At 37.4% G+C, this 15,946-nt stretch overlaps 1 protein-coding gene across 1 annotated transcript in view; it reads right to left on the bottom strand.

Moving 5' to 3' along the window:
- Positions 1 to 15,946, bottom strand: part of HYDIN (HYDIN axonemal central pair apparatus protein) — a 429,930-nt gene that overhangs the window by 373,662 nt on the left and 40,322 nt on the right. Inside the window, exons 2-5 of the mRNA XM_063597736.1 lie at positions 12,376 to 12,533; positions 10,480 to 10,605; positions 5,514 to 5,633; positions 1,868 to 2,002 (exon numbers count right to left, since the gene is read on the bottom strand). Coding sequence (XP_063453806.1) covers positions 1,868 to 2,002; positions 5,514 to 5,633; positions 10,480 to 10,605; positions 12,376 to 12,533 — 539 coding nt within the window. The remainder of the gene's footprint in view (positions 1 to 1,867; positions 2,003 to 5,513; positions 5,634 to 10,479; positions 10,606 to 12,375; positions 12,534 to 15,946) is intronic.

Raw genomic sequence — 15,946 nt, 5'->3', positions numbered from 1 at the left:
TGAATTCAGCCACATAATCCTCATGCCAATATAGAACATTCCATCTCCAGAAAGTCTCGTGTATCCCTTTTTCAGTCAGATGAGGTACAGATACAACGATACTTATCCAACAGAAGACCTATTTTCTCCAGCACAGAAAAAAACTAAGGAAAGCCACCTCCTCAAATCCAGCATGCTTTGTATTTCAAGCTGCACAAAGGATTATAATCAGCTTCCTACAAAAATGACGGTGTAGGAATCTCACACCCACAGTAAATCCAGACCCTGTTCTCCCCACAGACAATATTCAGATATAGAGCCTCCAGAAAAAATGAGGACTTCAACAATATGCAACAAAAAGCCCTACATCTGGAGTTATTTATCTTTTTATTTATTTCAGTAGAACCTCAAACAAAATTGTAGTTTCCTAAACACAACCTAACATATAAATGGTAATACTATAAAGTGGCAAAATTATAGCAATGGTATTATTATAACGGAATTTTTAACCACTCACCACAAGGAGTACATACTTAACAAACCACATTAAATTCTCTATCCTTGCTCTCCAGAAAAGTAGTAACAACAGCAATAGTAGAGGGAATACTGGTAATGATATTGACAGCAGCCGATAGGTACTAGCGGTGGAAAAGCAAGGACTCCAAGCTAGTTCTGTCTGACTCCACTGTGCTCTACTGACTCCAACCATAAGAGTGCAACACAGATAAGCATGCCTGCTATTAACATGATACACAGCCTGCATTTTGTTCTGCATATTTAAGACTTGTTCTCCGTCCTCACTCCTTCAATCATGCTGGTAAAACTCTTCTCCTCCTCCTAAGTCCCCATTTAGGCCCACAGAGAACAAAACCTGACCAACAATTCTACTCCCTGGAGAAGGGGTGGGGAGGAAGCCTCCACCCTCAGGCCCCCATACCTGCTCCTTCTCTCCTAGAAGGAACTGGAATTTCCATGACTGAGGAGAGTGAGATTGGGCTCCATTCCCCTCCCCACCACTGCAGTGGTACTGAGAGAAAATGGCCTCCTTTTTGACTGCAGGCTCTTCTTAGACTGCCTGTGAGCTGATGGGGGTGAGCAGGCCAGGCAGGCCTCTGCTCTCAGCTCTAGCTTTACCATTACTGAGGCTGAAACTATGATATTATCTCTATGTTTGAGTCTTGGATCTCTTTTGCAAACTAGTTAGAATCTGGGGAGGAAAGTCATAACCAATTAAGGCCCGAAACTTCCTAGAAGCCAAAATCTTTAACCTTTGTCTCAGCATTCCTCTCGTGACTACCACCGCCTATACTACCATCAATGACAGCACCACCACCATCTACACCACCATCACCACCACCATCTACACCACCACCACCCACCAACTCTACAAATACTAACATCACCACTACCACCATCAGTGACAATACCACCACCATCTACACCACCACCACCACTACCACTATCAATGACAACAATATTACCACCAACTACACTACCATACTACTAATACCAATACCATCTACACACACCAGCACCATCACCCACCAATACCCACCAACACTACTAATAGTAACAACACCAGTACCAACATCAATAACACCACCACTACCATCTATACCATCACCACCATCAATGACAACAATACCACCACCATCTATACTACCAACACCAACACTACCACCACTACCCACCACCCTCCAGCACTACCACCAATACCACCACCAACAACAACACAAATGTCAATACCAAGACCACCACCAATACCACCACCACCACCACCACCACCACCACCGCCAGCACCACCAGCACTACCGCCTCTGTAAATATTCAGAATTGAACTGCAATCTGCCAGTACAAATGTCCAATTTCTTGCCATTCCTGGTATTACCTTGTTCTCCTCTGGAGTAAAGAGGATTCGGAATACGGAAGGCACTCCAGGAGCCACTTTGTGGCCAGTATCTTTGGGGCTGATTACTTTAAAGTAAGGCGAACTTTCTTCCACAACTTTCACCAACCTTGGAATCTGCAGGGAAACACATGATGATGAACATCGTGCATGTGAAAAAGCAGAGTTAAACACAGACTGAAATCCATCAACTACTTACTAGACGTGTGACCTTGGTCAGGTCTGAACTTCAGTCTTCTCAACTATAAAAGGAGATGATAGTACTTATCTTTATCCCATACAAAGTAAGCACCCAATACCTTCTAGCTTTCATTTTTATTAACATTATTATTCTTAGTTATTTTTATTATTATTACAAGTCTTTGTTCATTTTAAAATTAAATCATTTAAAAGTGACTATCAGCCAGGCGCAGTGGCTCACCCCTGTTATCCCAGCATTTTGGGAGGCCGAGGCAGGCGGATCACGAGGTCAGGAGATCAAGACCATCCTGACTAATACAGTGAAACCTCATCTCTACTAAAAATACAAAAAATTAGCCGGGTGTGGTAGCATGCGCCTGTAGTCCCAGCTACTGGGGAGGCTGAGGCAGGAGAATCACTTGAACCCAGGAGACAGAGGTTCCAGTGAGCCGAGATCGGGCCACTGCACTCCAGCCTGGGAGCAAAGAGCAAGACTCTGTCTCAAAAACAAACAAACAAAAAAAAGTGACTATCTTCAAGGGCTCTTTAATCAGCTAAAACCTCACCCACATAGTGGAGTTAAGCTGGATTTCCCAACATTTGAGCATTTGAGAACTGCTCTGAGAGAAGTCACACTTCCTGCACCCCTTCAATGGCCCATCTATAGCACATTATATGCCACCTCATCCTCACCATAATCTTTGAGCTTCATTTTGACTCCCATGCTACAGACACTTGCCCACAGTGGTACAGCTCCACCAAGCAAAGGTGCTGGGAGTCAAGTCCCAGCCAAACTCCACCCCACCTCTCCATGGGATGGTCCTGAGTAAACACCACAAAGCAAGAGCAAAGAGCAGCAGGATATCCCCCAGAGCAGTCTCAGAGCAGCTCCCAACAGCTCCATTCTTTTAAAGTCTTATTCTTCTGCTGGAATCTGAACCCAGATTAGTCTGACTCTGGAGTGTGGGTCCTTATCATTTTAACCCAATTAAAATCACAAGTGTTCTGGCTTATTCTCATCCTCTGTGTCTGAGGGACGGAGACACAAAAGTAATAACCTGACAGGCTCTATCTTTTGTACCCCACGACAGTGAGGAAGCAAATAAAAGGTGAACAGCACAGAAGGCATTTCTCAGGGCCCCAAATCTCTCCCCATGGTTCTTTATGAAACTGTGAACTAAAGAAGCAGAGGAGCAGGGTCACATCAGCCACCTGGCATGAGGGTCCTGGAGTCACCAGAGGACAAGCCTGCCTCGCCTGGAGAGAACTGTCTGCCTCTTGGTAGCTGGACGTTCCTAGGATGGGACCCTCTTTCCATGTGGCCAGCACTCTGGCTGCATCTTATCAAGAGATGTTGGTTATCCATGAGAACTGAGTGTCTGGCAGACAAAACTCACACGTGTCCTTTACCCCGACTTGCTATTAAACAACCACTGATGACCATTTCTTGTTTAAGGTCAGAGAGGATGCTTTGGACTGTACCACTTTAGTAGGCTAAAAATACCTCAGCAAGAGTCAAAAAGTAATATAGGGCCGGGCGCGGTGGCTCACGCCTGTAATCCCAGCACTTTGGGAGGCCGAGGCGGGCGGATCACGAGGTCAGGAGATCGAGACCATCCTGGCTAACACGGTGAAACCCCGTCTCTACTAAAAATACAAAAAATTAGCCGGGCGTGGTAGCGGGCGCCTGTAGTCCCAGCTACTCGGGAGGCTGAGGCAGGAGAATGGCGTGAACCCGGGAGGCGGAGCTTGCAGTGAGCCGAGATCGCGCCACTGCACTCCAGCCTGGGCGACAGAGCGAGACTCCGTCTCAAAAAAAAAAAAAAAAAAAAAAAAAAAAGTAATATAGAAAGGGATAAGAGAGTCAGAAGTGAGAACTGAACTGCATGAAAAGATAGAGCCCTAATGTCTGTGCAATGCACCTCTTCTTGAGGTCTAGGAACACAATCTTGTGTACCTCCAGTTCTTTTCCTTCCCTTTCATTTCTGACCCATGAGCTTCTCTTACTAATGCTACTGCAGAAAAGAATGAAACAGACCATTTTCTCCAGAGTCTGGCTTTGCTGTCACTAAATCACCCCACTGATCTCTGCAAGGCATCGCTGATTCCCTTAATGAGCTGCTGTACCAAATATAACTGCAAGTCCATTTGCTTTGGATTCTTGCATAGTCTTTACTTAATTTCTATTTTGTCTTATAGCTAGAATTTTTTGTCTCCACATTCTTAGACCCCTGAAAGTATTCCTCCTTGTCTTTATACCCAGATTTCCCATCTCTCCAATGCCTTCCTCCCCATCTGATTACTTTTCACACTCAAGTATGCTTCATGCTGAACTTCTGCATTACTTTCTTTCATTATTGTTAAGTGTCAAGAAACTCTTCAGGCATTTAATATCTTTTCTTGAAATAAACCCTAATTTATCTCTAAAGAAAAAGTCATAAGGCTGAAAAAGAAATCTTCCATTACAATTGCAAAGAGACAAGACATAGACAGTGAGAGAAGCCTTCAAAACTGACTGTAGACAAACTTTGAAGGCTATCTTCTATAGAAAGAAGAAGACAGAAAAAAAGGAAAGGGACCTACATTTTTTAGAAGTGAAAAGAAGGCTTTTAAAAAGGTACAATTTGCAGACTATAAATGCATTGTAAAATAGAAATATAAATGCTCGGCCAGGCACGGTGGCTCACGCCTATAATCCCAGCACTTTGGGAGACCGAAGTGGGTGGATCACCTGAGTTCAGGAGCTTGAGAGCAGCCTGACCAACATGGAGAAACCCTGTTTCTACTAAAAATACAAAATTAGTTGCGTGTGGTGGCGCATGCCTGTAGTCCCAGCTACTGGGGAGGCCGAGGCAGGAGAATCGCTTGAACCCAGGAGGCGGAGGTTGCAGTGAGCCGAGATTATACCATTGCACTCCAGCCTGGGCAACAAGAGTGAAACTCTGTCTCAAAAAAAAATATATATATATATATGTATATATATACACACACACACATACATATATATATATACACACATACATATATATATGCTCAACAATTGCAATTCTCATGAGTAGAGTTTATATCTTGAATTGGGGAAATGATGTCTCTAAGGAAGACTACATAAACATTAATAGTAATTTCCCTATCTTAAATAAAAACCTAGCCCAATTTGTCATACATAAGAACCCCGTGACATTCATCTGGTCAATCCTTTAATCAACAAAAGTTAGTGCACATGTTGGGAGTTCACTACGTGTTAGGCACTGGTTAGGACTCAACATATAGCAACAAACAGACACAGCCTTGTCGTCATTAAGTTTATAATCAAAGAACATGTTTTCATACTATTTTCCTAAGTCTATCAAATTAAAGAACTTATCAAAGATTCCTCAAGATCTCATTTTACTTTAACCCATTCTCATATATCCTGGAAGAGTTCACCCACCCCAGTGAACATACTCACTTTGTCATTGTTCCTCAAAATCAGTGGAACTTCATAGACTTCACAGGGAGTGTAGTTCTGAAATATAATTTCTGATGGAAAGGGCTGGAATAATGCCTGATCCAGGTCAATTCCTGAAAACTTCAGTTGAAAGAGTAAATTATTGTTATAGTCACACATTGACAAAAATGACTGGGGAAGATAAGAAAATACTACGTAGACCTGTGGATATTAAAACTAAACATGGGAAATATTCAAAAAGAAATCCATACCCAAGTACATCATTGTAAAAGCACTAAAACACAGGACAAAAGAATGTGTAAAAGAAACTGGAGGGAAAAATAGAATATTTAACTTTCAAGGAGCAAAAACACATTTTTTTTTTGTATTGTGTTGTATTGTAGAAAAATACAATAAAAATGTATCAAAACTGGCACAAGAAGAAACAGAACATCTGAATAGTTCTAAAACTGTTACAGAAATTATATCTGTAAACAAACCCTTTTACAGAGAAAATTTCAAACCCAGATAGCTTTACAAGCAAATTCTACCAAACATAAAAGAAACAACTCAAGTATTATAGAAACTGTCCCAAAGAAAAGAAAAACAAAAAAATGAAATGTCTCCCAACTCAGTCTATAACGTTAGCATAACCTCCTTTATATATCTGAGAAAGACACTAAGGGAAAAGAAAACTATAGGCCAGTCTCATTCATAAACCATAGACAGATAGACAGATAGATGAAAGAAAGAGAGAGAAAAAAAATTTGCAAACTGAAACTGAAACTGGCACTATATAAAAATGATAACACATCATGACCAAGTTGGGTTCATCTCAGAAATTCGAGGTTGTTTTAGTACTAGAAATCAAACAAGAAGAAACAAAACTGTCATTTTCCCCAGGCAAAGTAATTGCTTATTTCAAAAATTCAAAATAACCTACAAATAAATCATTCTAATAATTCTTTTATTAGAATTAATAAGTGATTTATCAAGGTCATTGAGTACAAGGTCAACATACCAAAACCAATTCTATTTTTAGGTACTAGCAATGAACATTTAGGAAATGAAATTTATAAGCAATATTACTTAAAATAGTATCCTAAAATGTAAAACACATAGAAACAAATCCAATGAAAGATGTATAAGACCTTTATCCAGAAACTAAAAACATTATTGTTTTAAGGAATTAAGGAAGACCTTAACTGAAATTAAGGAAGACCTAACTGAATGCAGGAATATACTATTTTCATAAATTAAAAGAAATTTTTTCAGGATGTCAAATACTCCCCAAATTTATCTGAAAATTCAATGCAATACATTAAAAAAAAATCCCAGCAGTTTTTTTTTTTTGAAAAAAAAAGCTGACTGAATTTATATGGAAATGCAAAGGACCAAGAATAGACAAGATACATTTGAAGAACAAGATAGGAGGATTTGCTGTATCAGGTAGCACAACATGATAATTATATTATTACATATCATATACTGTTACTTACCACAGTAATGATAATGAGATATTAGCACAAGATTTATCAGAAAAATAAATGTACCAGATTAGAAAGCCCCCAAACCAATTATTAAATATATGGTCACTTGATTTATGACAAAGGTAACACAGCTAATCTACTTCTCACATCTTAGGTTAGTTTTCTTGATTATATAAGTGGAATAATACAGTATATACTCTTTAATTTCTGGCTAATTGAATTTCTGCCATTAAGCAATCAGTCTTAACTACATCATTTCACCATAAGCTCAAAGAGCATAATGGAAAAAAAAAGTCAAAGAGCACAAAGCAAATATTTAAGAATGTAAAGAAGTGAGCAGTTAGGAGAGATTAAAAATTCATGTCTTCATTCAATAAATATTGAGTTTCCAACATGTGCCACATTCTTTTTTGTATGCTGAATATAGTGAACAAAGCCAAAAAAGCCCTAACCTCATGAAGTTGACATTCTTGAAGCTCAAGCGATCATACAAAAAATATAGAAATACAGAACATAAAGTCAGGTAGTGAAAAGGCCGTGAAAAAAAGCTAAAGCAGGACAAGGAGATGGCAGACTGGGAGGTGGCTGCTCTTTTAGATAGGCAGTCAAGAGAAGGCCTCTCTGAGATGACTTCTAAGTAGAGGTCTGAAGCAAGTCACGCTAAGATTTTAGAATAGCACTCCAGTTAGAAGGGAAAGCAAGTGCAAAGTCCTTCAGGTGGAAATTACCTTTGAGTGTCTGAAGAGCAGCATAGGGAAGATTCACTGAGAAGAGACTGAGAGGGAGAAGAGTAGAAGGCAAAGAGGTCCGTGAGGAAGGCAGGACTAGATGGTACAGGACCTTGGAGGTTTTGGCACTGAGTTTAGATTTTATTATGTGAGTAATGGGAAGTCACTGGATGGTTTTAAACATGGAAGTAACATGTTCTGATCTACATTTTAAAAAAACATTCTTACTGCTTTGTGATAATGGGGGCAGGGGGAGAACGAGATGGAAACAGGGAGGCAATTTTGATATTCTAGATAATGGTGGCTTAAACTGGAATGGTGGTGGAGAACATGGTGAGAAGCAGTATGATTAAAGACACATTTGTGAAGGCAGAATTCATAGCACTTATCATTGGATCATAAGATGTAAAATAGAGAGGCATCAGGAATACAACTCCAAAGTGTTTGGTCTAGGAAAACATATAAGTGGGGGTATGAAAAGCAGGAAGAAAGAGACAAAGAGGAAAGATCAGGCTTTTAGAGATGGAATGTAAAGCTACAATTAGATCTTAAATATATTAAGTTTGAGCTGCCAACCATACATTAAGCTGACTATATGATCCAGAGTTCAGGGGATAGACAGTGGCAGGAGATATAAATATAAAAGTAAACAACAAAAAGTAGAATTTAAAGCCTTTTTTCCTAGAAGAAGTCACCTAAGTTGTGAGTTCACAAGAGAAAGAAGTTCAAGTACCAAGTACTGGGAGCTCTAATATTTAGTGATCAGAAATGAGTGAATAATCCAACAAATAAGATAAGCAAAAATCAACCAGTGAAAAGTAGAAAGAAAATCAAATGAGTATGCCATGTCAGATACAAGTGAATAAAAGGGTACAAAAAAGAGATGCTCACTGTATCAAATGCTATGAGACAACATGGAAGCAATATGTTCTGATTTACATTTAAAAAATTACTTTTACTGCTTTGTGATAATGGGGGCAGAGGGAGAATGAGATGGAAATAGGAAGGCTATGTCAGTATTCTAGATAATGGTGGCTTAAACTGGAATGGTGGTGGAGGAAGTGGTGAGAAGCGGGATGATTAAAGAGGTCTGTTGAACCAGGTCTGGTCTGGTAAACAATGAAGCATAAAGGAAATATATACATAACTCAAAGTAAAGGACACAGAGGATAGCCTAATGAATGTAATGACAATGCAATGGAAATGAACAGAAAGTTAAAAATGAATGAGAGAGGAAATGCAAGCTGTAGAAGGGCAGACAAAGAAGGTCCAACATACTCATCGCTGAAAAATGATATGAAAAAAATACTTGATAATTCAAGAAAAACTTTCTAAAAATAAAATAAAGGCCCACAGTACCTCAGGAAAAATGTAGTGTATCCTAATACTGAACTTTAAATAATAACAAACAATCTTTGGGCACATGGGCTAAAAGATTAACTTATAGGGGGAGAAATCAGGCTGGCTTCCGACTTCTACATACCATCATTTAGAGTCAGAAGGTCATAGGGAAAATGCCTGCAAAGCTGTTATGAAAATTTGTGGCCCAAGAATTTCATAAGTAACAAATCTGCAGTTCAGTATAAAGGCAAGACACAAATATTATCAAACACATAAAACAAAGAAATACAGTCTTCATAAGCTCTTATTGAAGAAATTAGTAGATGACTGCCACCCATCTAAGAGATAAATGATTAAATTTCAGCATATAAATTAAAAATAACCAACTGAATTAAAGAGAAGAGGAAAGTGTAAAGTATCTGATTTCCTCATCCTTTATAGGAGAGTCAAAACACATTAAAATACACTAGTAGTACACATGAAAAACTCCTCATAGCCTGTTACGTGTTATGCTTTCAGAAAAGAGGAAATGGTCCTTAATTAGAAGAAATGTCTTGGAAAAGACCATGTTCCCTCCACTCAAATTTGGAGAGTGGTTGTGGGAAACAGACAAAACAATAAAAAGCTAGCAATGCTCAGAACAGTGAAGTTTATGCATATCCTAGACAAAGGAAGCAATGGTGTAGCAGTAACAGCAGACAAGCCTCAAAGACTCATTCTTCATGAGGAACATAACATTGAAAAACTCTCAGGAATTTTCAGAGGAAAATTCTGAGGAACTCTTTGAGAAGAGGTTAATCTGCCCAGCAGCCCAACTATTGGAGGTTCATACCATAATTTGTGCATTAAAAGTAAAGGATATAATTTAAGAAATTAATTAAAAAATAGGAAACCAGACCTTCTATAATCACATGCTCCTAAAGCCTGGAAGGTATGGTTTACATTAGAATATAGAAACATGATAAAATCACTATTCTTTAGAGACAAAAGGATATGTCTGTTACTGGAAATGAGCCAGAATAGACAACGAATGCCTACTTTAATTAACAATTCCAACTCCTTCTTTTCTAGTGGGCAGCTCAGATAAGGAGAGATTACTTGTTACACTAAGACAATAACTTAATTGGGTTTGAATAATATAATTCTTAGAATTACTCCTAACCTGTGTAAACTATAGCGTCAAATAGTATTCAGAAGTAGCTAAGAAAGAAGTATAACTAGTCAAAAGTTATTTTAAAAGAGGTTTGCACTTGCAGTCTTCACCATACCAAATCACAGATATGAAGACATTCAGAGTCAGAAAAGGAGGATTGAAAACAAACCCAATAAAGGATTAGGTAGCCAAGAAACAAATTTTACTTATTGTTCTGGAATTTTGGTGCTGTGCCAGGGCCCACTTTATATGCGAGTACGACAGAGAGCAGCTACCTTCTGATGTGTTGTTTCCCCCATATCTAAGAGTTCGATGATCTGTGGTCGGCACATCAAACGTGTTTTTGCCAGTCTCTGCTCGGTGGTCAGGGACATTTCCTTCAGGAACTCTGAGGGTGTAAGCTAGAATGTAAAACAATAAGAACCAAAGACTCATAAGTGGTTATACTGAAAAAGTGTTTTCATAAGTACCAGTAATGAATAATTTGTGTTTGCAGCTTTCAGGATAATTCTGGAATGCCACTAAGTTCCCTTATAAAATATTTAAAATAAGTAAATTATATAAGAGAAGTACCCACGCACTTTTGAGGTCTTTGCACGGTAATTGAAAATGACATGTGTTTGCTGTTTCCTTATGATTTTGAAGGAATCACACAAAAGAACCTGAGAGAAAAAAGTCAAGAAATTGCACAGGAATATGTCCAAAGAGCTTAACATTTATGCTCAGAAGAGGCATCTGTGCATAAAACTCTCAGTTTGTAAAGTCACTCAAGGGCTTCAAAAACCAGGAGTTTGAAATACCTCTATTTCTCAACTAACATTACAATATGCAAACAAAGCTTTTGGGTGTTTAACTATGATATGATGTTAGAGAGAAATCTTATAAAATTGCAAAGATCTAGGAAGTGTGACTACATCACTTAGGAATGAGTTTGAACTTTAGAGACATCACAAGGGTGCATTTAGACCTCGCTTTGAAAGAGCTCTGAGCTAATCAGCAGATCCCACAGCCAGTCACATTCACACACCCCAGTAAGAACACAAAATGCTTTTACCCTTTCCAATGTTATGAGAAAAAAAAAGTAACCTAGCATTTAAATAAAACTAACCCAACAAGGGATTAGTTACCCAGAACCAATGTTATTGTGGTTCTAGAATGTTCCTACTATATATGCAGGGAGAGTATGATCATTGGCAGCTACATAATGCTTAAGTATATGCCAAGATTTTTACAAAACATTTGAGGGTATATAACTTAGCTGCTTTATGTTGCCTTGGGTTAAACACAATGTACTTTAAAAATGCTTATTTTTCTACAAATTTTATTTCTGTGATTGAATCCATTTAAATGAAGGTATATTTCTAATACAGCTTTCAACTTGGTTAAGATCTTTTTGATTGGAACCCAGATAAGAATAATAAAATGTTAAGACGTGTCAGCTATATTGTGATTTAAATTAAAATAATTAGGTCTTAAAAGCAAAATGCCAGGAGTTTCTTTAAATATGTACCAACAACCATCACAAAAGAGAATAATGATTGATTTTATTTCTCTAATTGGAATGTAACTTAAGATTAGTTTTTAAAATGTAGTGAATACTATCCCTGGCACTATACATTTTTACTAATATTTTCTACAGCATGTGGTTCATAAATTATCACCAATCATTATAAATAATTAAAGCTATAAATATGTTTTATTTTAAAGAACAGGAAAAATACCTATTTTTCTTAAATACCACTTAGTCATTATTTTAATGCTCTGTGTTCTATAAATATACAAACAAAAATTACTCTTGCCAATCAGCAGGTAGTAAATAATTAGGTTGAATCCTATGAAATTCTGATATTTGACTGTTTTTGAACTAAACAAATGACAGTTTGTCATGGTGCTACCTAATATTTAGAAAATCTTAATAGTTCATTTGTGAAGTCTCACTTCAACTGATTAGTTTAAGCAAATCAAGCCTCTACTTTGAAGTATGTATGCAATTTCAAAACTTCTCAGGCTTTAAAAGGTATCTACACTCTGCAGAAAGCTACCATTATAACTAAATTGATATTAATCAGTCAGTAATTCTGTTTGGCATTCTGAGAATGCCAAGTAGCAACTGTCATTCTCCTAAGGAGATTGCATTAAGTATTTTACATATTAATTCCCGGATACATTACCATTCGGTTTACTTCTTCTTCTGTAACCACCTTTGGACTCAGGGGTGGCAAAACCTTGCTTTGAAATCCTTTGAACATATTGACCAATCCCATCTGAACAGCCCCCATGGACTCCTCAAGTCTTCTACTTGTCATTTTTAGTAATTTTTTTTTCTCACCTAAGAGTGAAACAAAAATGTCTTAGAACAAATACAGTTAATTCCTGAATACAGGTCACAATTTTTTTTAAGCTTTTTCAAATACAGGAAGGTTTAGAAAATACTGATCTTCCAAAATCCAAATGCTTGGAACAAATATCTCAACAAAGGATTCTATTCCATATAACTAGATTTATCCTTCTCCCAAGATCTGGAATCCATTTTAGACAAAATAAGGGATTCTAGACTAAGCTCAGGAAGACATGGAAATACAAGTTACTTCTACATTTTGCCCCTTTTATCTTCCCAATGAGAAAAACAAACACTGCCCAATAAACATACTAAATAGTTTGATAATTTATCTACATATTTGAAAGCGCTCTCTTACGAGAATCGACCCTTCAAACAGAATAAACACAAGGTTACAGGGCTTCACAGCTGGACAGAGATTCAAAATAGCATGAGATAAGACAGGCAAAGGAAATTTCTGGGGAAAGTTTTAAAGCTTATAGTCATAAATAAGCCAGTGAATAGCCACCCAATATCTCTGAATCAAAGAAATATGGCATCTCCCTTTTGCATATTCTTGCTCAGACTTCTGGTAGAACACTTGCAACTTCAGAAAACCATCTATGACTAGGTAGGGATTTCTATTTTTATTGATAGCAGGCTAGGTTATCCAATCATTGTGCTAAAAAAGAGAACTAAAAATTATTGATAAAATATCAAATTAAAAACCCTAAAACCATTAAAAACAAACAAACAAACAAACAAAAAAAAACCTCACAAGACAGTAAGGAAGTACCAGACCAAGACATAGGAGGAAGAGCTGTATAAAGGAAAGTAGATTTGAAGGAAAATGTAATAAGGCACACTGAAATAAAGCAGTAAAACACCCAAGGAAATGAATATGAAATTTTAAAAAAGGAAAAAGGGGTCATTACGGCAGAAAGCCTCTAAGATGGCAATCAATGAAACAGAAGACAGTCAAGGAAGATCCACCATGCTATAATTGGAGCTCCTGAAGAAGAGAATAAAGTAATGGAATGAAACTAATATTGCCCTACCTTTGGACAAGCTGATAAGAAAGCTCAGGTGTTCCTTCCTTTGGTTCCAGTGGAAAGTTCAAACAACACAAGGCCCAGACTGCATAAGAACTATTATTATAGCCCCACCCTTAACCACAATAAAAGCCAAACCAGTATCTTTTCCCTATTCTCAAGTTATTTATTTTTTTTAAATACTTCTTCCCAAGAAGAGGATTTCTATCTTTTTCCCCCTGCCCTAGGTTTTTGCTATGTTGACCAGGCTGGTCTTGAACACCTAGGCTCAAGCAATCCTCCAACCTAGGCCTCCCAAGCAGCTGGCACTACTGGATTCAAGCTATTTTTCAACCTGTTTGGAAGCCTGCCCTGCTCTCACAGAAAGCCTCATTATGTGAACCATAACCTTTTCATATCTTCTAGGTGCATGAGTGGCATCACCAATCTTGACATCCAAACCAAATTTTGGTTGGGGAGCCCATTCTATCACAGCTGGGTAGTGACAACAACAGAAGCAATAAAAAAGCAACGATTGTGGTCTTGATTTTAAGACAGATTTTTAAAAAATCATTAACAACACAAAGAAGAATATTTTAGAGTGTGAAACACCATAATTCAAAATGATGATATAACAGTTATTATTATCTATGCACCAAAATAGCACAAAAACCATCCATATAAAGCAGAAATTATGGGAGATGCAAGGAAAAACAAATACACAAATAACAGGAGATTTTAATAAACTACTCTTAGTAAGACCTGTTAGGTGGACAAAAAATAAGTAAGACCATAAAAGATTTGAATGACATAACACATTAAATAGGTTTAGGAATATGTATCAAACACTACATCCTAGTAATGGAAAATATGCCTCCTCAATAGCAAATAGAATGGTGACAAAAATTTGGTTATATATTAAAAGTATAATACCAAAGAAAATACCAGTGGTTCTATAATCTAGAAATATTAGAAGCAACAGTCTGATCATAATACAACAAAGCTAGAAACTTAAAAAACAAAACAAAGAAACAGGAAGGTCCATTCTCCTGGAAATTTTAAAGTCTTCTATTAAAGGACAACAAAGTAAAAATTCATGAAAGGAAGAAACTACATTATCCTTTTTGATTATATGATTACAGTTACAAAGAGCTAAAAATATGGTGTTATAAAATATCTAGCAAAGTTACATATGCATGTACATCTGACTCAGCAATCCCTATTCTAGGAATCTATCCAAATGATACACTAGCTAAAATATGAAACGATACATAAACCAGTAACAGTGGTTACCTACAGAAGGAGTAAAGGAACAGGGTAGAGGAGATAGGAATGAAAGAGAGATTTCTCTGAATGTACCTCACTATATAGTGTTGATTTTGAACCATGTAAGTGTTTTACATATCAAAAATGAAAAAAGAAACGGGAAAATCAATTCTTAAAAATAAAAAAGAAACTGAAACAAATGAACCTTGCTGTACATCCAGCTGGTGTCATAACCACAGAGAGAAAACAATTATTCCAACCAACCTTAAAACATAATATTTTTGGCTGGGCGCAGTGGCTCACACCCGTAATCTCAGCACTTTGGGAGGCCGAGGCAGGTGGATCACGCGGTCAGGAGATTGAGACCATCCTGGCTAACACAGTGAAACCCTGCCTCTACTAAAAATACAAAAAATTAGCTAGGCATAGTGGCACGTGCCTGTAGTCCCAACTACTCAGGAGGCTGAGGCAGGAGAATCACTTGAACCTGAGGAGTGGAGGTTGCAGTGAGCCGTGATGGTGCCACTACACTCTAGCCTGGGCAACACAGCAAGACTCTGCCTCAAAAAAAAAAAAAAAACAACAACAATATTTTGACTGTATTCTCAATGAGATATGCTGTCAAAACACAGAGAAGAGCCGAGAAATCTTATCATTTATCCAGTAGTCTTGCTGTTGGTCATGATATTAGTAATAATATTTTTAAAACAAATAAGTAGCTACATCAATATAGTTAGGAACCAAGCATTTCAGTATTTTTAAAAGTATAAATGAAGAAAAGTTTTTATATTAAGAAACCCTATAATCTTAACATTTAAATTGAAAATAAATACAAGCTTGCAATGATTTTCTCTTTTTAAATAATCTGCCCACTGAAAAAGCCCATAAGCAATGAAAGTCCGGTGGCAATGACAGCGCAGAGACCTGGATTGTAGTATTCAAACACCATTTACCACTAAAAGAAATCACAACTCCTTGGAGAAATGGGTAATTTGAGGACAAGGGTACAAAATGTATACAGTGAACTTGGCACATTGTCTCATACCATAAAACAAGAACGTTATCAAGAGCTACCAGGGTTGTCAGGGATCCAGAGCAACTTGAAAGCATTCCCATTAACCAAAGATG

Source organism: Pan paniscus, chromosome 18 (genome assembly GCF_029289425.2).
Source record: "Pan paniscus chromosome 18, NHGRI_mPanPan1-v2.0_pri, whole genome shotgun sequence".
Taxonomy (NCBI): domain Eukaryota; kingdom Metazoa; phylum Chordata; class Mammalia; order Primates; family Hominidae; genus Pan; species Pan paniscus.
Note: the sequence above shows the minus strand (reverse complement) of the source record. Positions and strands in the feature narration are given on the sequence as shown.